A 21080-nucleotide genomic window follows, 5' to 3' on the forward strand; every position below is an offset into this window, starting at 1 on the left:
AACATTGTGAATTTATCATACAAGGCCACTACCAGCCTAGCCTACTCTAGTGTTGACTACTTACGGGATAGAACAACAAAAATCATAACAGAGAAACCAGCGTCAAAGCAAACAAAACCACAAACTCTTCCTAGAATATGGCTTAAATTAGTTCACAGAGAGTTGGGAATATATTAACTATATGATGCCATGGAAATGCCAGGCAGAAAAGACGACTTTTATCTTCCCGATATTTTCCCCTCAGCCTTCACCATAACTTGCATAAAATTTTCAACAAAATGATACTGCCCCTCCCTGCAAGTGCCTTTTCCCATGCTTCAAAAACATTATGTTACTAACAGATCGGTTTCATTCTTGAATGTATTGGCCAATATTAGCTCTAAAGTCTAAACAATGTAGTTCTACACATAATACCTTCTTTCTTCCAATTAACCCAGGTTCTCAAAGCGCTAAAATTTCAGATTCAGTTAAAACAGCATATTTATTTGAAAAGGTATTTCTCTCTTTCTGCTATAGAAAACAGAGGTCAAATCGAGAACTTGCAAAGACGTGTACACAAATGAGTGCATAGTGCAGAACATCGTACAGAGAGAGCAGCAAGGCCACGGTGTCACGTTAACTCCGCATGTAAAAGATGTATGTTTCCAACAACCAAATCCATTCTAAGAAGTTTTACTTCTGGGGCTTGCTTAAAGCATTAAAATCTTGCTCTAGAGATGGCAAGACTGCTCCGTCCCGACTTTTCGTATAGCTGAATATATACGCGTGTTAGGGCAGCCACATACACAGCATACAGAAGACATATGCCAAAAATGCTTTGGATACATCATCCTGATCTCAAATATTCCATATGAAAGCTTTGATTTTTCCTGTGAAAAAGAAGGAAGCGGGACAACTTTCAAATTACACAGCTTGCCTGTGTGTTATTAAAAAAACCAAACCAAAACAAAACAAAACGAACCCAAAAAACCAGAGCCGGCTTTAGCCCAGGGTAAGAGAGCCACAACTCCATTCCGACAAACGGAGGGACGTCTGGCTGCTCCAGGGCTGAACTGGATCTTCGCAGTAAAGGGTCCTTTGCCTGTATTGCGCGCAGTTTCCAGGCGGTGCTCCCCAGCAGCAGAAACGTGAAACGCTTGTTGCAGAAGTACAAGCAGCAAACGGCTAGAGGAAATCTCTGTATGCTTACTCAAAATGCTTTGTTTCCCCATTCAATTAAGTTTGCTTTTAAAAGCAGTGTTTTTGGAGAAGGGCCATCGGAACACAAGGAGTGAGGCACTTCCCATAAGTCACGGCACCAGACACTCCATTAACAGACTGACTTAATCTCCTAAACCAAATTAGTTCCTGGAACATCTCGCATTTGCATTCTTTTAGTCTTCCTTAGGAACAATCAGTTGCTCCAGCAGTTGTGCAGTTTAAGCCTGTTATGATATTTTACACCAGCATTTTCTTAGCACCTCAACACAAATTACGCTGTAGCTTGTCTGTGGTGAACATCAGCTACGGACAACCACCAAGAGGGGAAGCGCCCAAACCAGTGTTGAAATAACAGCAACATCGTCCCGTGACATTGAAAACACGCTTTTTGATACACTAGCTTCCAGATTTCTGACTCAAAACAGGATTTCTCTCCCCAAGTAGGGTTAACTCCAGTTATTTAAATACAGTAAACACAAGAGGGCAGTACTGAGGACATCAATCCTGCACTTCAGAGTTTTCAGCCCATTTTCTAAAACCTGTTAATGGAGATACGGCTCAGTGTCAAGGCTAAGTGGGCAAGTGTTTATCTATGCCAAAGTCGTTATGGGAACTAACATAACCCTTGCTTACTGTACCACTGTACTCCTTGGATTTAAGCCAGCCATACACATTTCATCCTACTAATTTACCTATCCTGCTTCATCTCGAGTATCTTCATCCTTTCACACTCCCTAATTAACTATCAACTATTTTCCTGAGTGAGATTATAAAAAGTTAAACCCTTCTACCAAAAGTACAAAGACAAATAAAATATAGAACAATACAAACCCAGTTATACAGCATTACAAGTGCAGAAATTCTTCATGTTGTTGCTCTTCTTTGTTATTGGCCCCCAGTAAAAACCATAGCAAAGAATTTAGTTATCCAAAATATTTTGAAGTACTGTGATTAAATTCTTCAGACCATAAATGTAGCCCTCATCCTTTGTGTTGCTCGGAAACACATGAGCAAAATCTATCATTCGGACTTCTACGTTTGCGCTTTCCTTGATCTCTGCTGGGATGTGACAGAAAACTTTTTCCAGTTGGGGTATAACGTTTCCGTTCAGATGCTCCTGTGTAATGCACGTGCTGCTTTTCCACACGTTGTCTTGCTCCAAGTTTTCAACCTGTAGTGAGAGTTGGCTGTGGTGCCTCTTAGAGTATGCCTTTTTGTGAAGTGCATAAAATTTGGACAAGCCTTTACTTACAGAGGCCTCAATTTTTCCATTCTCTGTAGAATTTATTACATGAATATTATTATTATACTCCAGTATGTCTCCACCTGATAACAGTCCTTTGGGCACTCCTCTTTTCTCTGCCAAGGTGACATCACTCAGCCGCACGGTTGTTGCCTGACATGAACCTTCGTAAACAAACAGTAACGAGCTTGCATAAAAGCTGAGTTGCTTCTGGCCCTCAAACCACTCCAGAATTTTTTCAATCTTCTGAATGCTGGCAGCTATTGCATCTTTTCTCAAGCAGGACCCATTGTGGAAAAACTTGGAGATGCCTGCAAGGAGTAAGAGACATTTGGGGATTACTGTCACCTCTGAAAAGAAAGCAAACATTTTTCATTTCTATCAGGATGAGAATAGTTCTTAATTTGAAGAAACAGACAGTATTCACAGAGTTTCCTTTCAGGCAATTGTTAACTGAATCGGAAGTGAACCAAGGAACTCGGATACCTTCAGTTACCTCACCTGTATAATGCTGCATAATAGTACAGATTGGATTTGGATTGTAAATAAAAATAACTAACCAATGTATCAATCAAACACTAGAGGAGCATGGTTCCTGCTCCCCACGTCATTTTAGCAAGCATCTGGACAGTTTTGGGCAGGGACCCATCAAATTCTCCAGGGATAAAGCAGCTCAAGCAGCTCTTTATCATGAGCGACAGAGCTGACAAATTAGTGCCAGCTCTGGAGAGGGATGTGCTTGTGCATGTGTCCTTCTGTCTCTTAGCGAGGGACAGATGAACAGAAATCAATTAATCATTTTAAATAGTCATCACCACCAAACAGACGGACAATGGTAGCATTTTTATTTATTGTTAACGTAAAACAACATACGAATCGACTTTGACTGAGAAAGTCACTTTAACTGAAAGATGCACTTCCAGTAGCTTTCTAAAACAAAAACCAGGATATATTCACAGAAGACAACTAGAGATAAATATATATTTTAAAAACATCTAATACTTCTGAAAGTTTTCTATTTCATTATAGTCTCAAAGCTGCAAAGAAATTGAATTCTACCGCTATCACCCCATTATTAGTAGTAAAAGACATGTGATGAAGAAATTCCTATAGACTACACTGCTGGTAAAGCCAACCGCAGACTTAATTTAGGATCGACAGGTAGTTCAAATGATACAGTAAACTGCTAACGACCCATCCAGCAAGAGGAGAAAAAGGGGCTTTTAAAATGGAAACACGCAGACTACTTTTTCCGTATAGTTCTATAAATAAGTAAATAAATGAAAAATATCCAGGAGCACCAAATTCTGACACACAAATTCCCTTACCGTCCTTTACTGTTTCCTTCGTCAAGCTCCTTCCGTAGTGCTGGTTTTGCGTCTCATAGCTGTCAGAAGAGACATGGTAAACCTGCAAGAAACAAGGAGGTAACTCCGTGTTTATTTCAACCAACCAATATTTCTGCAGAGCCCCGAGACACCTTACAGGCAGGCTACAAAATCTTTGGTATCATTTATCCCTGGCGTAACTTTAAGTTACTTGCAGCGGCCAGCGCTGCTCTCTAGTGCCCTGATTTGCAAAATCCTCCCCCTTCACACCTTGGGTGTCGAGGCTACAGCTTTCCTGCATGAGAAAAACATCGTTATGCTGGCAAAAAGCAATATATCTGTGATGGGAGAACATTTCGTATGGCACCTGCCTTGCAAATCGATGCTAAGACTTGACACTGTCATGCTCCTACCCATGTTACTACGATTCTTAAATCAGTAAGACGTAACAAGCTCAAAAATTCAACGCAATTACTTTGCAGTTCTGAAAACTACAAAAATACTAAGCCCGGCAAGCAAACCAGTAAGAAATGCTATGATGTGAGCGGGGTGACCCAGCTCCATGAGACCCATCTGAAACTGTAACTGTCAGCACAAATGAGGTTATACTAAATACATGACGGCAGTAGAGTGAAAGCTCGGGTCCAGCACTGATAGTGGCACATCAGCCCTCGCCTGAAAGGGCGGCAACTCATACGGGTACAGTTTTGTCCATATCAGGAATTGTACGAGCTTAACAACTGAATTCAAAAACGTTTTGCATAGAGACACATTTTCTCTCTAACTGAAATAATTTTCCACAGCAGAAACGTGCCAGCCAGCCAGGCCCGAGTATCATCTGTTTATGAGAGTGTAGACAATTCTTATTTGCAGAAATAACGGTGTTACCAAGCAGGCAGTCGTCTCTGGCAGAGACGCTGCGCTTGGCGCTTGTTCAGACCACCCAACCCTGCGGCACCCATGCGGGCTGCAGTGCTCTGCCCTCCCTTCACCCGCCCTAAGAAGAGAGGATCCCACGGAAAGCAAGTTGGGGCGCACCCGTCCCTGATCCCTCCCCCTTTGGGGTCTTTTTCTTGTAGCCCAGAGAGAAAGTCCAGGACCGTGAAACATCAGTGCATAAAAAGGATTGGTACCTGAGCAATAATTTATTAAAAAAAAAAAAAAAAAAAAAATTCTGTTTCCATTGCAGCTCCCCACCCCAAAGCCTCTCCCCCCCATCCAAACCACGACGAGCGCAGTATGAAAACACCGGTCCGTAACTCCTGCTTCGCAAAGCAGCTGGGAAGAAAAGTCTCAAGTAGCTCTTATTTTGACAAAAAAAAAAAAAAAGAAGTAATTAAATTTGGGGTCCCCAAGGAACTTAAATCATAGAGTGTGGAAATTGATTTAAGTCATCAACCATGAATTCAAGGGGCAGTAAATAATTCTGGCTATACTGAAGAAGTAACAGTTGTAAGCCTGAATATTTAAACTCACTTGATAGCAGAGACACTCCCCACTGTTACGATTCCTATTTCCACTGTTACGATAGTCACAGAAACTGAGGTCCCAACATAATTTTTTTTTTCCCCATGAAGCACACAGTAGAGGTACAGCATACAACGTATGAACCCAAAGATTACTTACATAAATACTTAAAAACTAAGTATTAAGTACCAAAGTTACTTTCAAAAACATACAAAAAGTTTCAAAAACCTTGTAATTTGAAGAGCCACAAGCCAAAGGTAATTAAATAAAGCAAGAAATAATAATAAAAAAAATTACTTAGGAAGAGGATCAAGAGTCTGACGACCACATCTAAGTTTTCACTAGCTGTGTCTTCATTTTAATAATATTAAACGTTCTCATTTAGTGGTCTAGGGGCAGCTTCCTCCATACAGCAGCACACTCCTGAACAAATAATCTTGTTTACCAGAACCTCGTCTCCTCCCCATAGGAGCTAACAGTTTTTGTGACATCGGCACTTGCTCAAAAATGCTGATTAAGATCTGCAAGCTCATTTTGTTTTCCAAAGAAATGCTGGAGCAGCACATAAGCCCCCTGTGCTTCTGGGCTGGGTTTCCCATGAAGCCACCCTACCTCTTCTCATAATTTGCACAAAACCATTCCCCCCTAAGTGGCTTTTGATGTAGTTTAGAAATACCCAGGCAGATGTGCATGTTTTGCATTAACAGTGCATTTTTAACTACCCAAAACGGTCGATGACAAGCTGCCAAGTCCCACACACATACCAACAGTGCAACGTACACATTTAACTATCCTGTGAACAAGCAAAGACTCAGAACACCCTTGGTTACCAACGGGCTTGGCTCCAGACAACAGCATTAAAGGGCAACATATATAGGTTGAAATCGCACATCGTGACCGAGTCGTGGAAGTATTCTCCATGTTAGCCAAAGAGCTGTCTCTTAATGCTGCTTCAAGCCTTTACTCCACTGTAAGGAAGTGACTATTTGAAACATTCCTGGAAAACCTCAACCAAATCCAAATACATTAAGTCCATACTGAAAGCAGAGGATCAGAAAACCAAGTTCAGACAGAAATAATCTTTCATCAGTTCTTGCTTCACCCTCAGCTTCCCACCATTCCAAAACACAGGGATGGCTGTGCTGTAGTAGCAGAAGACTAAAATCAACTTCCTAGTCTACAGACCTCTTGCTTCACCGTGCTTTTGTTCATGCGGTCACCGCTACCGATCCACTACTAACCCACTACTAACTCTTCCCAAAAGAGTAGTTGCCTTTGAACCAACCTTTTGCTGTATCCCTGTTGCTGCAGCTCTCTGTGCTAGCCCATTTCTGTCAAAATGATGACACGTCAAGGAAGTCAAATCTGTAACCTTAACAATGGTCAAGAAATTATTAGACAGGAACATCTCATTTTTTGTACACCTGCTCATACTTTATGTTTGCTCTGTATTCACAAGGAGTTTCACCATATAGCAAAAGACAGGGAAAACTTTGTACTATCTGCTACACATTGCCTTCAAGAAAACTCCTGCTCTATCAGTAATTTTTATACATTCTAACTCCACAAGATCAGAGCTGTTTTGGCTGACAATGCAGAGGCTCCTCCTCATGCCTACAAGCAGCTCCCATTCGGTGAAGTTTCTGCATGAACAGAACTGGAATCCAGCACGCTAACCGGTTCAGTTTTTTATCAGTAGTCGTAAGGACTCTGTACGGGCAGCACATCAAAAAATGCAGATGATTTAACTGTTGAGGGAAATTATCTTCGGACTTTCTCAACCTGCATTGGGCTTTTGTTTCCCAACGAGGTGCTAAGTTATTGCTGCTTGCACACGCACATGTGTTTTTGTGCCCTTTTTTCAATTACGGTTAGTTCTTCTGACATTCTTGAACTGAGGGAAGCCTTGAGCTAAAATAAAAAAGTTAGTCCAGTGTGATCTTTAAAAAAGCACAAGCCTTGCAAGATTTCAACAGTGGGATACACAGTTTAAGAAACCTCACAACTGCAGCTTCAGGACATTAAGCTGAAGACTGGATTGAGGAAAATAAACACCAAATGTTATGTAATGTTATTTATGGTAATTCAGTACCGACCTCCATGGCAAGGCAGAAAAATACACCCGCTGTTCAAATACTCTGCGGCAACTCCCTAACTTCCAGAAAGTATAATTTAAACACATATTAAGACTAGCCTGTTTGGTGGAGATACTGTTAGCACAAATAAAAATCTCTGTTAAATAACTTGCAGAGCTCTTTCACATCTGCAAAAAATATTAACCACATCACCGAAATTGGGGCGGGGGGGAAGCCAAAACATTGTGAGCGGGTGCGTAGAGTACTGCAGAGGGGGTACCTGCGGAGGGAAGGCTCACTTAACCGCACGTGCGACAGGGACTCGCGCGCCGCTGACGTTCCCACGTACTCGCCGGTGCCTGGGAAGCAATTTCCGGCGGAGCTCCCGGTGCTCGTCCCGGCTCCCCCGCGTGCCCCGCAAGGACACGGAGATTAGAGATCCACGCTCTGATGCCAAGACATCCAGACTTCAAAGGGCAAAGGGCTGAGATGTCCACCCCTCCTATTTTTTCTGTAAATATACTTCACGGTCATCCCCGTTTTACACTCACACAGGTACCCAGCCTGCTGCCAAAACTGGAGCCAAGCAGGCAGCACCCCAGCTAACCCCAGGACACCCGACATCAGCATCAGGCCACCGCCCGCGCAGGGGGCAACTCCAGCGCCAGGCCGAGGGCCACAGCTGAGTACCTGCTGCCTGGACCTCACAACTGTCCCGACGTAAATACACGGGTTTCCTTCATGTCTGAAGAGCCCGGGTTTTTCGGCCGTCCTGGGAGCTCTCTGGGACTGATCCTGCCAGAGTGGAAGACTTGAAGGCTGAGTTTTAACAAGCCTTATTTTTTCTTTTTCCGAAAGAAAGTAAAACAGGCATTTGAAGAAAAAATAAGAAAGGGAGCAATTTTTTTTAATCCATTCTCTTATTTGATACTACTGCTTTATAGTAATGCTGTAACACTATTACTGCTGCTGAAAGCATGCCCATTTATCGAAACCCCTTTGTTTAATCACCTCCTCCTCTATTATTTTTTTTTTTTTAAAAAAACCTTACATTTTTGTTGCTAGACCACAAGTGATGGAAGTACACACATCCCTGTTTGCTGCTAGCTTGAAAATTCACCACAGGACGAACGCATCCCCGCTCCCCCGTTTCTAAGGCTATACTTACATATTATTCTATCTGTTTTGCTTCTTTGTCCTTCCGGTATTTGACAGAGCGCACCGAAGTTTTAGTAAGGTCCGCACATAAATAAGTTGTAGAATGAAATTACGTGGAAGCTAATTCAATGAAAAAGCAGTCTAATAATCTCCTAAATGAAAGGAACGACGATACTGCAGTTAAATCATGAACCATTTTAAAAATAGCTTAATACTTTAATTTTTGGACTCCCAGAACTTCCACAGAGCACCTCATTAGAATGTATTTCTTTTATGCCTCCTTTTTATAGCGGGGGGGGCGGCAAAAAAAGGCCATCTCTCACCTCATCCATCATCAGCTTTTTCCTAACATACAGGAAATCGTATCAGCCGTAAGGATACAAGCGGACCAGCTGTCATATGTGACGAGTCTTTCGTGTTAGGAAAAATTGCTGGAAAAAAAGGCCAGGGTACCCATCTGCTAGAACTGGCCCGAGAGGATGATGGATGGAATCTCCTGAACTCTACAAGTGAAGTACTTCTGAAACACACCCTTCAATCCACTAGCAGGTACCGGACTTGGAGGAATTGCTGCGCTCAGCTCCGCAGCATGGATCCGGCACCGTCAGACGGGGAGACAGATGAGCCGAACTTGACTGCAAGAATCGGGGAGCGAAAGTTGACGGAGAGAAAAGCAGAGGTAACCAAGACAGCACAGGCAAACCAACCAGAGCCTCGGTTCACTACTCGCTTCAACCACCGCAGATATCTACTTCCAGACTTTTGCGGGGCTTACTTGTTTGGAGGGTTTTTTTTCTCGTTGGTTGTAGAGGGTTTTTTCCGTGTTTGTTTTGTATTCCTCTGTTTTCTTAAACATCAAAGCTTGAATTAGATTTATAAATGTAAACCAACCAACCAACCAATCAGTTCTGGTCATTTTTTACTGTGGAAGAATATGAACACTAGATGCAGGATTTAATAGCTTTACTTCCTAAATCTTGTTATTAACAACATCAGAGCTTATAAAAATTACCAGGGTACTAGAAAGGGTTCATAAGGAAAACTCATAAAAGGGACTCAGCTACAGTCAGTTTTAAAATATCTTGCAGGAACATGTGCTGTAGATTAGGAAATTCGCTTGTAAAAACAGCTTTGATGAGGTATCTGCACTACTGCATGCAATCGTTCACAGGCACAAGCAATAAAAGCAAACGATGGATTATACTGGTAAAGTTACATAATCACCAGTTTGTGCTTTAAAAACAGGTTTCAGAAATATTACGGACCACGTGGTATTGCGATCAAGATGCTCTGGAAGAAAAAGAAAACCTGCAGAAATTGGGAATCGTGGATTCTGAACGGATCGCGAATCCAAAATGAGATCATAAACCACACATTCGGCCTGTATTCAACAGCATACAAAATACTCTATTTCTAATACTGCATTGGCCTGCGAAGATATTTCTTATATATTTATATATTACTACTGAAACTATCTTGCAACTTGTATTTTTGCTATTGGAACCGTACCTTAGTTTTCCAATTTCCATTTCAAGTCTCACTACCTTCACAACAAAGCTATGTCCTCATCTGTTAAAGAGAGGAACCTCTCCACTGAAGATGAAACTGGGTTTTTAAACAAGGTTACTGAAATGACTGTATTTTGTAAATGCGTTCCCATGCGTTTGTTCTATCTTTTCAGTGCATTAAGATGAATATAGTTTAGCACATGCCAAATGCCAGAACTATGTACATAAATCAAAGCTCTGCCAGATGGGAGACTCGCTTCTTTTAAGGACAAACCGTATGTACTTTTTATATAAAACAGATGACTGCTTATTTACCAGTGCATGAAAAAATGCTGTATCAATGGCTTTTGGGGTAAAAATCCACTATAAGTAAGTTTTGGGGTAAAAAACCCCACGTATAACACATTTTTGCTTGTATCCCTTCACGACAGCTTATATGATGTATGCTTTAAAAAGTACAGGCAGCTACATTTTCTGTTTGTCCTGGCCCTCTCTTTCTTACTCGTCTAAAATAGGAACTTAATAAGCCAGCCCACCCCCCATGTTAAAAATAACGTTGAGCAGGGAGCTTAAAAAAAAACCCCTCTACTTTCTGAATCGTGTTATAGCGAGTTTTGTTCAGCAAACACTGGCAACTTTTATCGAGCGTGTTAGCTGTTACAGGCAGTAAACACCTGTACAAGAGAGTGCTTTTCATCATGGCCAGAATCTTGCAAAAATAAATCAGGCAGACAGGCAGAGAGCACCCCATAATCAAGAGGAGGCAAGCTGAGCAGAGAAAATGCCTTGTGAATTTAGACTTTTTGAAGTGCTGCCATGAGGGGAGGAAGAACCTTTTGAATTCTTCTTTGGAAAATAACTTCAAGATGCAGTGGGTACCAAAGGCACAAAACGAATCTCATCTAGTTAAACACCGGATAGGAAACTGCAGTGCTTGGGGGAACCATCATTACACCTACAGTTTGAATTAGGGAATCAAAAGAATTTCGGCAACGGGATAAAGATACCAATGAATGACGACGTTGGAAACAATAGTCACAAGCAAAAATACCGTGGAAGCAAGCATTCATGCCTTTTGCACTGTGATGGAACAAAGGATGTGAAGTACATTGTTTTACACATGAGATAAGAAAGGTTGTGTAACGACATAAGCCAAATCCAAAGCTATAATCTCCAGCCTTCCTTCTCGATCTAAACTGTTTGACTGGTTTTTGACTCGACTCCCACATTCTCTCTCACAGGCTTACATAATTACTACTCATGACCGCTATAATTTATAGCTGTAAAAGCTTATCTCAAGACGGAGTTAAGGCTGAGAGCCTAGGCAGTTAAGTACAAAACATTACAGAGATATTAGAATTATTTCAAACAATGGTGCAATCTGTGTGCTGTTGCTATCGAACAGCAAAGAGGAAGCTTATCAAAGTCTTCAGCCATTTATGCTTGTTGATGCCGAGCTTGAGAAGCCCTGCCTTTGTGTACGAGAGAAGGAAAACAAACATCTCCTATCAAAAGAGAAAATTATTCCTGCGCCAGTCATAGCAGAAAAAAGAACTTTAAGTGCATTGCATCAGGAATTCATTACTGCCACCAACACATCTATGTTACTGATCCATAACCAAGCTGTACGGCTTTTGTTTACATTGAGGTTTTAGAGTAGCCAATACACAAATAATCAATCTTCATCTTTCTCTCCTCACCTAAAATAAGGAAATATAACAGGGTTAGTATGGACATCTGCAGAGCCGTACCCATCTCAAACTAACCTTCAGCTGACAGCTGTTCCTCAAGCACGTAAGCATCAAAGACGTCGTCTTCTGCTGGAAAGCTTTTTTAAATGCAGAACGTTACGCTGCTATGTATAACTACATGCATCACCTCTGAGAGCTAAGATACTCTTCCCTAAATAGAAAAGTTACATAAAAACTATTTTTCTTCTTAAAAAAAAAAAAAAAGAAAAATCTGGAGAGGATACAGCTTGTTACTACATAATTACAAAGACTGGTTCAGTATGTAAATCTCTGATATAAGCCTAAAAGTCAAAAAAGTACTTTGGTAATTTGAAATATCTGCTACGTGCGAATTAATTGCAGTTTTAAGTAACTATGGTCTGTCCCAACCACTTTCTTGTATACATGTACAAAATGCAGGTTGCAAACAGATTCCCAGCAGGGACACGGCCAAGTTGAACCCTTGTTGTGAACAAAAGCAGCATTTTGGAACATACTTCACACAACAGTTGATACCAGTACTACCAACATACTCAGATAACGCTTTATTTACGTAAAACTCAAGAGGACTTTCATTTGCTAGAAAAACCAGCCACTGTATCTGGTGTGGGACAACAGGCCAGAGCATAAGCTGAATGTGAAAACAAAACAAGTTCTTACCCTCATGCCAAGTACCAAAAAGCCAATCTCTTCCATCAGCGGGTACTTGCTGACCTGCTGCTGTATCTTCTCAGCTGAAGCATACGGATCATAACTTTTCTGACCTATTTTTACATCCATTATGCAAGGCTTATTAAACTTACGGGTCACATCTTCCAGTTTTAGATACGTATCTGTTAAAAAGACAAAACTTTCATAAACAGTGGGTCAAAGCAAAATAATTATATAGTTTCTACTGAGCTTCTGTGGAGGACGAATAGTTTAAGACTTAACAACACATGAGTTCTTTAAGAGTCTCTGAAATTTGTCTCTGAATACAGACTAAATTATCGTCATTGACACCCACTAATTCTGTTGACATTAAATTCTAAATGTCTTATTGTTTAGAAAATTGTATACAATTAAAGTGTGCTAGCCTAGCACTCAAATCCAAATTATTGCCCAGATGAAATCCATGAGTAGCTTTTATTAAGCCATTGCCGTATTTCAAATAGCATTAATAAGCACATACAGGTTACTACATGGCTGGTTTTGCAGTGGAGATGGTGTTTTCTTTCTCTGTGCGAAAGGCCTAGAATTAAAAGGGCAATTTTTCTTTGTCTCATTTTAAAAATGAAACTAACACTTCAGAGTCCTACCCTACAGGGGCCGAAATGCATCTCATTTTTCACCTTTTTATCCCACTCCCATCTGTACTCATTTCTCGTGGCACACCTTTTGGGGGAAACACTCCTCAAATCCTAGACTGCCTTTCATCCATTTCCAAAAGTCCCTTCGGGAGGGCTGGCTGGATCGAAAAACCCCCAAGCCATGGAGTGCATGAAGATTATGATGAATATCTACAATCTGGTCAAACTGGTTTATGCTTTTCTCTGATGCAGGTAAGAGACTATTTTCCAAGATGATCTACAGCAACGATTGTCAGAACACAAGAAAATAAACTTCAGTAACCACTCTACTCACAGACAACACTGCTTGGAGGAAGCTTGCACAGATCTCCAGCACTGGCCAGGGCACGAAAGGCACCAAGACAACACACAGCATTAGCACATGCCTCATTCTTCACACCAGCTTCTGCAAATCCCCCTTTTATCAGTCACAAACTTCACATTAAAGTTTGTTTTTCCTTTTAAGTACAGCCTATTCCATGAGTGTATTTCTTTGGCTTTAATGCAATCTGAATACACAAAAACATCGTATTATTCCTCATTCCTGCAGCGTAAGTCAAAATGGGATTGCCAAAGAAAGCAAAAACAGTTCAAGTTTAAAGAGCAAAGAGCAACAAAGTGCCTTCTTTTAACAGCTGTACAGACAGGTAACAAAACCAGATAAAGTCAAGGTAAAGGGCACAAGCAACGTTCCACTTAAGTGGAAACATTTTGTTAAGGATACGAAACAAAAGGGACCTTTATTACTTTATTAAGTCCTACTTAGAGCTTCAATTTTTACACCATTACGATCAAATGCCCCAATTCCCCAAAGTCCGTCTATATCAATCTGAAATAGGTTTGTTTTAATCCTGAGATGCCTGCTTTACCTATAAATGGGACTAAGCATATTGTTAATGTAGAGTCATTCTCAGGAAAGCATGTCAAACCAATACACTACTGAAAAAAATCCTGTCTTCTACTAACTCACTGTGTGGGCTTGCAGGACTCTTCAATGTGCTTTGGGCTACAGAATCGACCTAGCTGCAGCAAAAAGGTGTTCATTATAGACTAGCTCACCCATAAAGCTGGTTTGTTAACACAACTGCAGGGATATCCAGGCTAAAATAACTCACACTTAACTTTGAGAAGCCACGGGCAGCAAACATACTTGGTATTTGCTCACTAGATATCCCCTAAGGAGAAGCAGGACAAATACTCTCCCTGCCGGGAAGCATATTCTGTATCACTCGAAGTGCAAATGCCACTTTTTCCATTCAAAGTTTTTATACACAGGTCTAATTCAGTCAGACATGAGCACAGCTTTTGGGGGGCTTTAGGGAGCCACTACTGAGTCCAGGGGACTCCATAATACCTGTTAGCTATCTGTTATTACAACAAACATTGTAAAAATTTAAGTGTCATCCTTCACACCTATCCTTTTTGCATGTTACAGAAATCAACAGATTCATGTCATCACTCTCAAACAATCCAGAGAACAACAACTAAATGAAATTGAAGCTTTTCAGAACTCAGGTCCCAAAAGCACCGAGTCAGAGGTATGCTATAGGAGGGGGGAAAAAAATAAATACAAAAACATCTCAGGAAATGGCTGCAGTCCTTCACCACCAACTCCAAAATGCTTTGGATTAAGTTGTGAGCAACTCTGGACTCAAACTGCCACAAATACCAAGTAATACAAATTACGAATCACCACAAATTGTTCAGAAGCAATGTTTTTGTCAAGCCTAAAACATAACTGCATATGAAGTAGCGTAAAACATCTATTTCCATAAAGCAACAAAAAGAGAAGCCATAAAAATAACTAGCTTAAAAAGCAGAACCTAAATCTCCCCAAACCTAGCACGCTTCCCTTCAGACAACACGGAGGCAAGACCGTCGTGCTCTTTCCATCAAAGGCACTGGTAGAGCACCCACGGTTATCTGCTGTCCTCTGCTCCACTGGTCCAAATCCCTCTTTTTAAGCCTACAGCACCAAGATCCAGCATCTCCAAAATATTTAAAGGTTTTAAGTATCTGTCACTCTTTAGTTCCCCATTCATTTCAGATCTGTAAAGCTAGAATATCTCCCTTACTGACCTCCTAAAAATGTAACAATTACTATTTTTTAAAAATTAAGCATTAAAGTAACTTAGGAGCTAACACTAACCCTGGGAAACACTAATTACTTGGCAAAGCTTGTGAATTATCCAGAAATGACTCACCTCTCTCACACTTTTTGGAATTATTATTTAAATCATCATCGTTAGCTAACTGCTAGCTCAGAATTAAGACTATATCACAGCTGTTCAATACACGCCCCCACCCTCAAAAAAAGCTTTTTGTCCTTGCGGGGAGAGCAATGCCACCACAGATAAAGCGTTACACCAAGTTATTTTTTTTCTCGTTACAGCTTCAGAAAAACGCATCAAGTGTTTACGTTTCAATTTTTTCCTGGCACCATTCGGTTCTTATCTGCGTTGGGTTCAAGATCTATCGTCTACTGAAACGGACCCCAAGCCCACAGTATCAGAGCGTACCACAACTCCCAACAGTTACCCCTACAATACCTCGAAGCGTTAAGACTAAGGCAAACAAAGTAAGCTTCAGATTCAGACATCGGCAGGTATCGCCGCTCTACCTTTTCAAGTCAGGTGCTCTCATAGTCTTTGAGGATTTGACCCCAAGTGTCCTTCCCATGGTCATCGACAAGTCTGCAGCTGAGCCCAGGTAACTAGAGCACTCTCCTTCCTCTCCTTGTTTTGTTAAACGAAAAATGGCAGCTTTTTCAAGCAGTCCAGATTTTCTGCATTATTATATAGCACACTGCTAAGCCAACGTGCTTCTGAAAATCGTGCGTTCGCCCCCTAAAAACAGGTTACATTAAAATCCCCTGCAGAGAAAAGAATTCATAAAGATTTCTGTATCTTAGCTTTGGTAGATAATCCTGACTATATATTTCAAGGATTTAAACAAATCATTCCTCAGAGGCTCACCCTCCCCCTTTCTATTTTTCAGTGGCAGGGAAGGAGGCAGGAAGATGTGGCTTGACATATTATTTACATAGTTTATTACACTCCCAAAGGAGACAAACAAAAAGACCACCAAAATTCAGGAAGTATGCATGGCATGAACCACTGCAGACTTCCACACGTACGTGCTGATGCATTCAGTCCTCACTGGAATCAGAAGTGACAAAATAACTTGAGGCATCTGACTTCTCATAACTTACAAGACATCTCTCAAAACATACGAATAAGCAGGGAAAAGCCTCGGTTGCTCGCAGCAACAAGGGAAGAAAAGAAAGGTTTGAAGCTGCCTTATATTTATCTACCCCGTTCTCAGTTTAGGCAACAAATTTAAGAGCACAGTATGAAATGAGCATCGGTAAAGTTACTTAAAAAAATACAGGGGCAACAAGTAGGCAGCAAAAACCAGACCTCTCAGCAGGAGATACAAAAAGCTTAACATGGCTCCTACATCTTTATGACAACTTTTCCACTTCACTAACAAACTCCAAGTGCCCACAATGCCAGTGAACCCAAAGTTCAACTGGTCTCACTACAATTTTACATCAGCTTAGCGAGATGCAGCATCATCCAGCTCTAACTCCAGCTCCTGTGCAGTAGCACTAGGCATGCGATTTCAGCGTTAACAGGACAGTTATTTCACAAATTTTTATCGATCCTCTGAATATCAGTCCATCTTTTCCCTCGCCCTTCCTATATGCTCATTTACACTTAACACGTCACCCCTTTTAGCACGTGATTTCATCCTCTTACCTACATTTTTAGCACAGAAGCCTGATGTTTCTCCCTTAATTGTTTCTCTATGAAAATAAATTCCTTCTTTTCTCCACCTTACCCATGGCACTTCCTGCTTACCGGCTTTACGGGAGCTCAGAGGCGGTCACGGATCAAGTTCAGAGTCATCCTAAGTTAAGTTACTCCGTTTTTTTTCCTACTACACAGCTACGATTCTCTTCAGCCTGTATGAACCTACTCAAACTCTCAAACCTCTACCCAAGGTAACAACTCTGATGCTACACGTACAAGACACCAGTGACCGAAGAGCCTTCCTTATCTCATAAGTAAAAGAACTTTAGATGAAACCAGGACACCAATGGCCATCCTCTCTCTGCCCTAGCAAACCAGGCAAGCCCTGGCTCCTCCACACAAACGCTCCTAAAAAAATATATACAGTTCAGAATATGCAGCCAGCGTGGTGTGGTTTAGTTTCATTTGGGGGTTTTTGGAGAAACTTTTGTCCAATTTCACACCAAGAAGGAATTATGGGTTCACTACTCAGAGGTTGCATGGAGCTGTATCCCCAGAATGTGTAGAGCAGCGACTACCAAAGGAAAGATCAGGCTTCCAGTGTCAAGACTGCAAGAAGCTACAAAGACATCCTCAATCTAAATTCAATAATTAGATGCCTTTCTAGCAACTAGATTCCTTCATCTCATGCCATTGGCACGCATCACAACAGCTAAGCATAACGTTCCATCTTTTGAACCAGAGCTTAATCCACAGCTAATTTGGGGAGACAGGTAACAAACCTCATCCCTGATTTCCCCAAAGCAGCCTCTCCTCACTCTCCCTCCTCTGTGTGTTTACTTCCCCTCTCTATTTTTCTAAACTGGATTTCCTACTTTTTAGGCAGTCTAAATGCAACACCGGCGATTCTTTCCACCTCTGGTGCCAAGCACCGACGCACAAACCCAAAAGCATCACAGAGGTTTCCCCCCCCGTATCTGGCATTAGCAAAACTGCGTTTGCAAATATCCACTAAACAACAGATGACTTCCAACGTGAACGGCTACCACCTCAGCTTCAGCTGTGCCGAGCACGCACGTGTTGCGTTAAGCTCCATGATTTCCAACGCGCTTGATTTCTATCAAGACTACACAAAACCCATTAGTACCACTGATAACAGAGTTGGCAATGGAATGTTTCGTTTGAACCCCCACCACAGCTTTCTATGCAGAGGGCTCCTGATAGCACACACTCTTTTCAAGAAGCAAAACAAACAAAATCAGAAGTTACTTTGCCTTTAAACTGTTATTCCTACTGGCTGCATCTGGACTACTGATGGAGGATGGCCAAAATTTAGCCCCGTGGTGCACAGTGCTAGTGAATTCCCAAGGTAAACCAGGGATGTGTTGAGTTACTGCATCTTGGCTAGACCACGTATTTTTACACCTTAAGATCCTACTGTGAATAGAAAAAAATTGATTTGCAATTCGGAGGGGACATTAAGTGAGATCCATGACAGACATAAAATTATGAGGGAAGGAAAAAGATAGCTCCAGTAGAGCTACTTGAGTTCGTGCCAAATATGAAAGCGCGAAGTCAAATCTGAGCCAAGAAAGTGCTGGGTACTACCACAATCCTCCTTACATTTCTTTTCTCAGAGTTTAGACAGCATCTTTGGACCCATCTCACTATTCTCTTTGGAAAACAAGTCTATCAAGTGACAGGATAAGCAAAAGACAGAGTTATATTACAGGAGCAAAGCGTCCAGTTTTTACTGCCCGTGGATTTAAATAGACTCGATGGCATCCTTTTGTGTCTGCGTGTTCCAAATGCTCCACTTCCCCAGTGTGAGTAAGTAAGAGCAGAAGAAAAACTAGTTTCAGTTTTACATACACGAATAATATCTATTTTCTCTTGAAGAAACAATCTGCCAAATGTCCTCCAAAAACACCTTTTTATTCCTGGCTCCTAACATGTTTTGCAAACACAAAATTAAGATTACCAGAGCTTTGTTCCATTCCAACCAGTAACAGAGGATGACCAGCAGAGCTCCCCAGTAAGGTACCTGCTGAAATAACTGCTTTGTACGATATGGCATGGCGATGGGATCCAACCCCTGGAGATCCAGCAGCAGATTCCGGTTTGAACGCCTCCCCTTAGGCCCCAACCTACCCATTTTTTTCTCGCTTACACACCCACACAGCGCCTGTCTCTTGCACCGATGGCCTGACCAGACATAAACATGCAACCAGCCCACTCCTCCGACATGACCCAGACCGCAGCAGCGGATCTGGGGCAATATGCATCAGGTCCAGCTTCTCAGGAAACGTCTGTGGTACAAACAGCCATGTCCCATCTCCCCCGGGAGGAAGACCCCAAAGACCTCATCCAGCCAGAGGACTGCAAACCGGAACCGGCTGTTAGAGGGAACATTAGTGGGTTACAAAGCAAAGCAAATCAAAAAAACCACTACGGAGCTCACAACTGCCAAAAAATCAGTCTCCAGAAGATTCTTCCAGGAGGTTTGCATTAACAGATAAAATTAGAACAGTACCATTTGGTGCAGTAGGTGGTGACCAGACGCCGAAGTATTTTGGCAGATATTCCCGCAGCTCCAGAAGAATGCTGTCGCAACAGTCGGAGTCATAAACCTGAAATAAATTAGGGAGGGGTGGAGAGATCATCAGTTTAAAACATTCATTCTACACTTCCAATTGTCCCATAATTATAATTTCTTACAGTCTTTGTTTTCATATGTTTAAGATTTCTACTTTGCATTTAAAAAATGTACGAGACGAAGATGATCATTATCACAGTCCAACATATATGAACGGTATCCTGTCTTTCAAATTTTAAATTCGAAAAGACGCATCAGCTCTAACTAAGAATAATTTATGGCTTAACTTGAATAAAAATCCAAACTGTAATTGTTAGCATTGAAGCCTACTTAGGGAAAAGGGTGTTCGCCCATCCTGGATCCAAGGCTGCATAGGATTACTACATTGTGTCGTACAGCCGAAGCTTTTTAAGTTATATCACGTACAGTATGCAAGCTCAGACTGGATAGTATTTCCTCATTTCCTCCAAAACAACTCATCCTGTAACTACATCACACAGACAATGCGCAATTCAAATATATTTCTTCTCATTTGCTTTAATGCTTTCAACATTTTTTTCAACTTCTGTAAGAAAAACAAGGACAGTCTGGGAACAGCAGCTGGCTCATATTCCTGAAGGAGTAAATCTTTGCAGATTTAAAACGAAGCCTCGGATACTGTCTGCTACGGAACCGCATGCCTGTCACCAGTTTGCAGTGTTGTTGTTCAAATGGTTTCAAAACCATTCCCTTGACCAGATTCCTCTCATCCCGCTCGAAGATCTAGTTACAGCCATAGGGGATAGCCTACAGCCACAGGGGATAGCCTACAGCCACAGTTCAACATGCTTTGCAGACCGAAAGGTCTCTAGCCACACAAATACAGGGTACAGTGATTATTACTGCAGTTAGGAACATTCTCATCCTAATCCCCTTGCAGCTATCCCAGTTCTGGTGCTAGCAGACTGCTGTCCTGTCCCTCAGCCCTGCAGCGGCTGCGCACGAGTGACCAGGGCAAGCTAACAATTCCGTTGTCACCTCAGTACGCAATGAGTCAGAGCCCGCTGCGAAGTCAGAAGCAATGCAAAAAAAAAAAAAAAAAAAAAAATTACTTAAGGTGTTAACACTGCTCTGCAGAGTTGGCTCAGCTCATTGCTTTGAGATCCACGTTTAACCACAGTGGGAGAATATCTTGCGATGGAAACTACAAAGGGTCCGTATCGCAAAATACGCACCTTTAGCATTGCAATATTCATACATCTAGGGAGAAAAAAAACCCGGACCTGAAGCCCAGCTACTATTTTAGAGCATCAAGGCAAACCTCGGCTGTGACCCCCGATGCCGTGTAACTGTAGACAGAGCCTCGCGCAGCAGCAGAATGTTAAAATGAGTCAATGCGGGTTTGTGCTAAATTTAGGTTTCATCGCAGAAACCTCAAACTGGGCAAACTCAAATCACCAGAGTGCCTCAAACGCACGGGGTTGTTCCATAGCCCTTCAGGCACATCTAATACAGGGCTCTCCTGCGCTTGTACGAGCCACGATTCTGATACCTTTATGCCAGCACTGTTACTGGGCAGCAACCAAGAGGGTGATACAACCAAAGCTACACTGACTTTATGCCAGAGCGTTTATTTTGACCCATTCCTTTAACTAGCTCACGGTATAAGCCCCGTTTTGAAGAACGTAAGGAGGGGGGTGAATCCTCAAAGCT

General features: G+C 41.7%; 1 protein-coding gene across 1 annotated transcript; it reads right to left on the bottom strand.

Moving 5' to 3' along the window:
* Positions 1 to 1699: 1699 nt before the first annotated feature.
* IPMK (inositol polyphosphate multikinase) lies at positions 1700 to 19455 on the bottom strand. Its single transcript, XM_010285012.1, has 5 exons — positions 19326 to 19455; positions 12370 to 12542; positions 3772 to 3853; positions 2032 to 2754; positions 1700 to 1739 (listed from the first exon to the last, which is right to left on the bottom strand). Exons 1-4 carry the CDS (start codon positions 19453 to 19455, stop codon positions 2120 to 2122), a joined length of 1020 nt encoding a protein of 339 aa, XP_010283314.1. The 3' UTR covers positions 1700 to 1739; positions 2032 to 2119.
* Positions 19456 to 21080: the final 1625 nt, after the last annotated feature.

This window comes from Phaethon lepturus, unplaced genomic scaffold (genome assembly GCF_000687285.1).
Source record: "Phaethon lepturus isolate BGI_N335 unplaced genomic scaffold, ASM68728v1 scaffold18674, whole genome shotgun sequence".
NCBI lineage: Eukaryota > Metazoa > Chordata > Aves > Phaethontiformes > Phaethontidae > Phaethon > Phaethon lepturus.